The sequence below is a fragment of the Triticum aestivum genome, unplaced genomic scaffold (genome assembly GCF_018294505.1).
Source record: "Triticum aestivum cultivar Chinese Spring unplaced genomic scaffold, IWGSC CS RefSeq v2.1 scaffold303079, whole genome shotgun sequence".
NCBI lineage: Eukaryota > Viridiplantae > Streptophyta > Magnoliopsida > Poales > Poaceae > Triticum > Triticum aestivum.
Genome location: NW_025251092.1, coordinates 689 through 2,127, shown reverse-complemented (window position 1 = coordinate 2,127; position 1,439 = coordinate 689). Strand labels below are relative to the sequence as shown.

Below are 1,439 nucleotides of genomic sequence, written 5' to 3'. Positions count from 1 at the left end.
AAATGCATTAACACCCATAAATCAATTCCAACATCCAACAACCTAAATTCATGCATTTGCTGGTATCAATTGAATTGGCACACGTAGACACAATACTCGACACCAAGAAGCCCTATTTAAGCCCATGCATCCCCACGAAACTCCTCACCATTACAATCACTTAGCAAATCTAGCTATTTCATCATCTCTGCCTGAGCTCACCACCACTACTAGTGCTAGCTAGCTTGATCGTGATGGCCCATTCTGCTGTTGCTCAGGTCGTGCTCGTCGCCGTGGTGGCCGCTATGCTCCTCGCAGCCACGGAGGCGGCCGTATCGTGCGGTCAGGTGAGCTCTGCCTTGAGCCCCTGCATCTCCTATGCACGCGGCAACGGCGCCAACCCGTCTGCGGCCTGCTGCAGCGGCGTTAGGAGTCTAGCCAGCTCAGCCCGGAGCACCGCTGACAAGCAAGCGGCGTGCAAGTGTATCAAGAGCGCTGCTGCTGGGCTCAACGCTGGCAAGGCCGCGGGCATCCCCACAAAGTGCGGCGTTAGCGTCCCCTACGCCATCAGCTCTTCGGTCGACTGCTCTAAGATTCGCTGATCGAGCACTTGCTGCCATCGCTGTTGCTGGATCTACGCTTAGTATGTTGAGGTCACACACACGCACACACACATATATATATGAATAAATGCTCTCATATTATCTCACTGCGTGAGAGAGAGAGGAGTACGTACGTCAAGCAGCTGTGCATGGCCGGCCCGAGTTTGGTTGTTCCTCCACTCCCCGAGTATGCTGTACTTTGTACCATGTGTAATTTTGATATATGGATTGTATACTCAGCTGATCAGCTCTACTTGCGTGCGCATGTTATTCAGCACTTTTGATATATGCAAGACTGGGAAAGTATTCCATTCCAGTTTGTTGCTCCAAGCAAGACGTAGGAATGAACCCCAACAATTTCAGTCTTTTTCCATCAAAAACTGTACTCCCTCCGACCCATAATAAGTGTCGCATCTTTGAGCTAAGGTTTAACTAACCTTAATTTAAAGCTGCGATACTTGTTTTGGATGAGAGGCAGTAGAATTTTCCAAATACAGTTTGGTATCCGAATATAGATAACTATTCATCTTCGGTAGCAAATATGAACTCCATATGTTTATTGAAGTTCAAACAGATATATCTAATTTTATTCAAGTGATTTTAGTAAAAATGTGGCCGAAAATGTGTATCTCAGGGCTAAAAGTTCTAAAATTTTAGAATTTTCCGAATACAGATTGGTATGTAAGTTTTGATATCATTTTAGCTTTGCCAGAAAATATGAACATATATTTTGATTGAAGTACAAATAGAAATATGTAAATTTACTAAAAAAAAACTGGTCTAACATATTTTTCCATAGAAGGCCTCGGTGCGAAAACTTACGGCGGGGCACGACAAGATGTTTGGTTTCTATTCTCT

The 1,439-nt window shown here is 44.9% G+C and overlaps 1 protein-coding gene across 1 annotated transcript; it reads left to right on the top strand.

Moving 5' to 3' along the window:
• The first annotated feature begins 132 nt into the window (after window positions 1–132).
• Window positions 133–828, top strand: LOC123177390 (non-specific lipid-transfer protein 4.1). Its single transcript, XM_044591163.1, has one exon. It carries the CDS (start codon window positions 234–236, stop codon window positions 579–581), a length of 348 nt encoding a protein of 115 aa, XP_044447098.1. The 5' UTR covers window positions 133–233; the 3' UTR covers window positions 582–828.
• The last annotated feature ends 611 nt before the right edge of the window (window positions 829–1,439 follow it).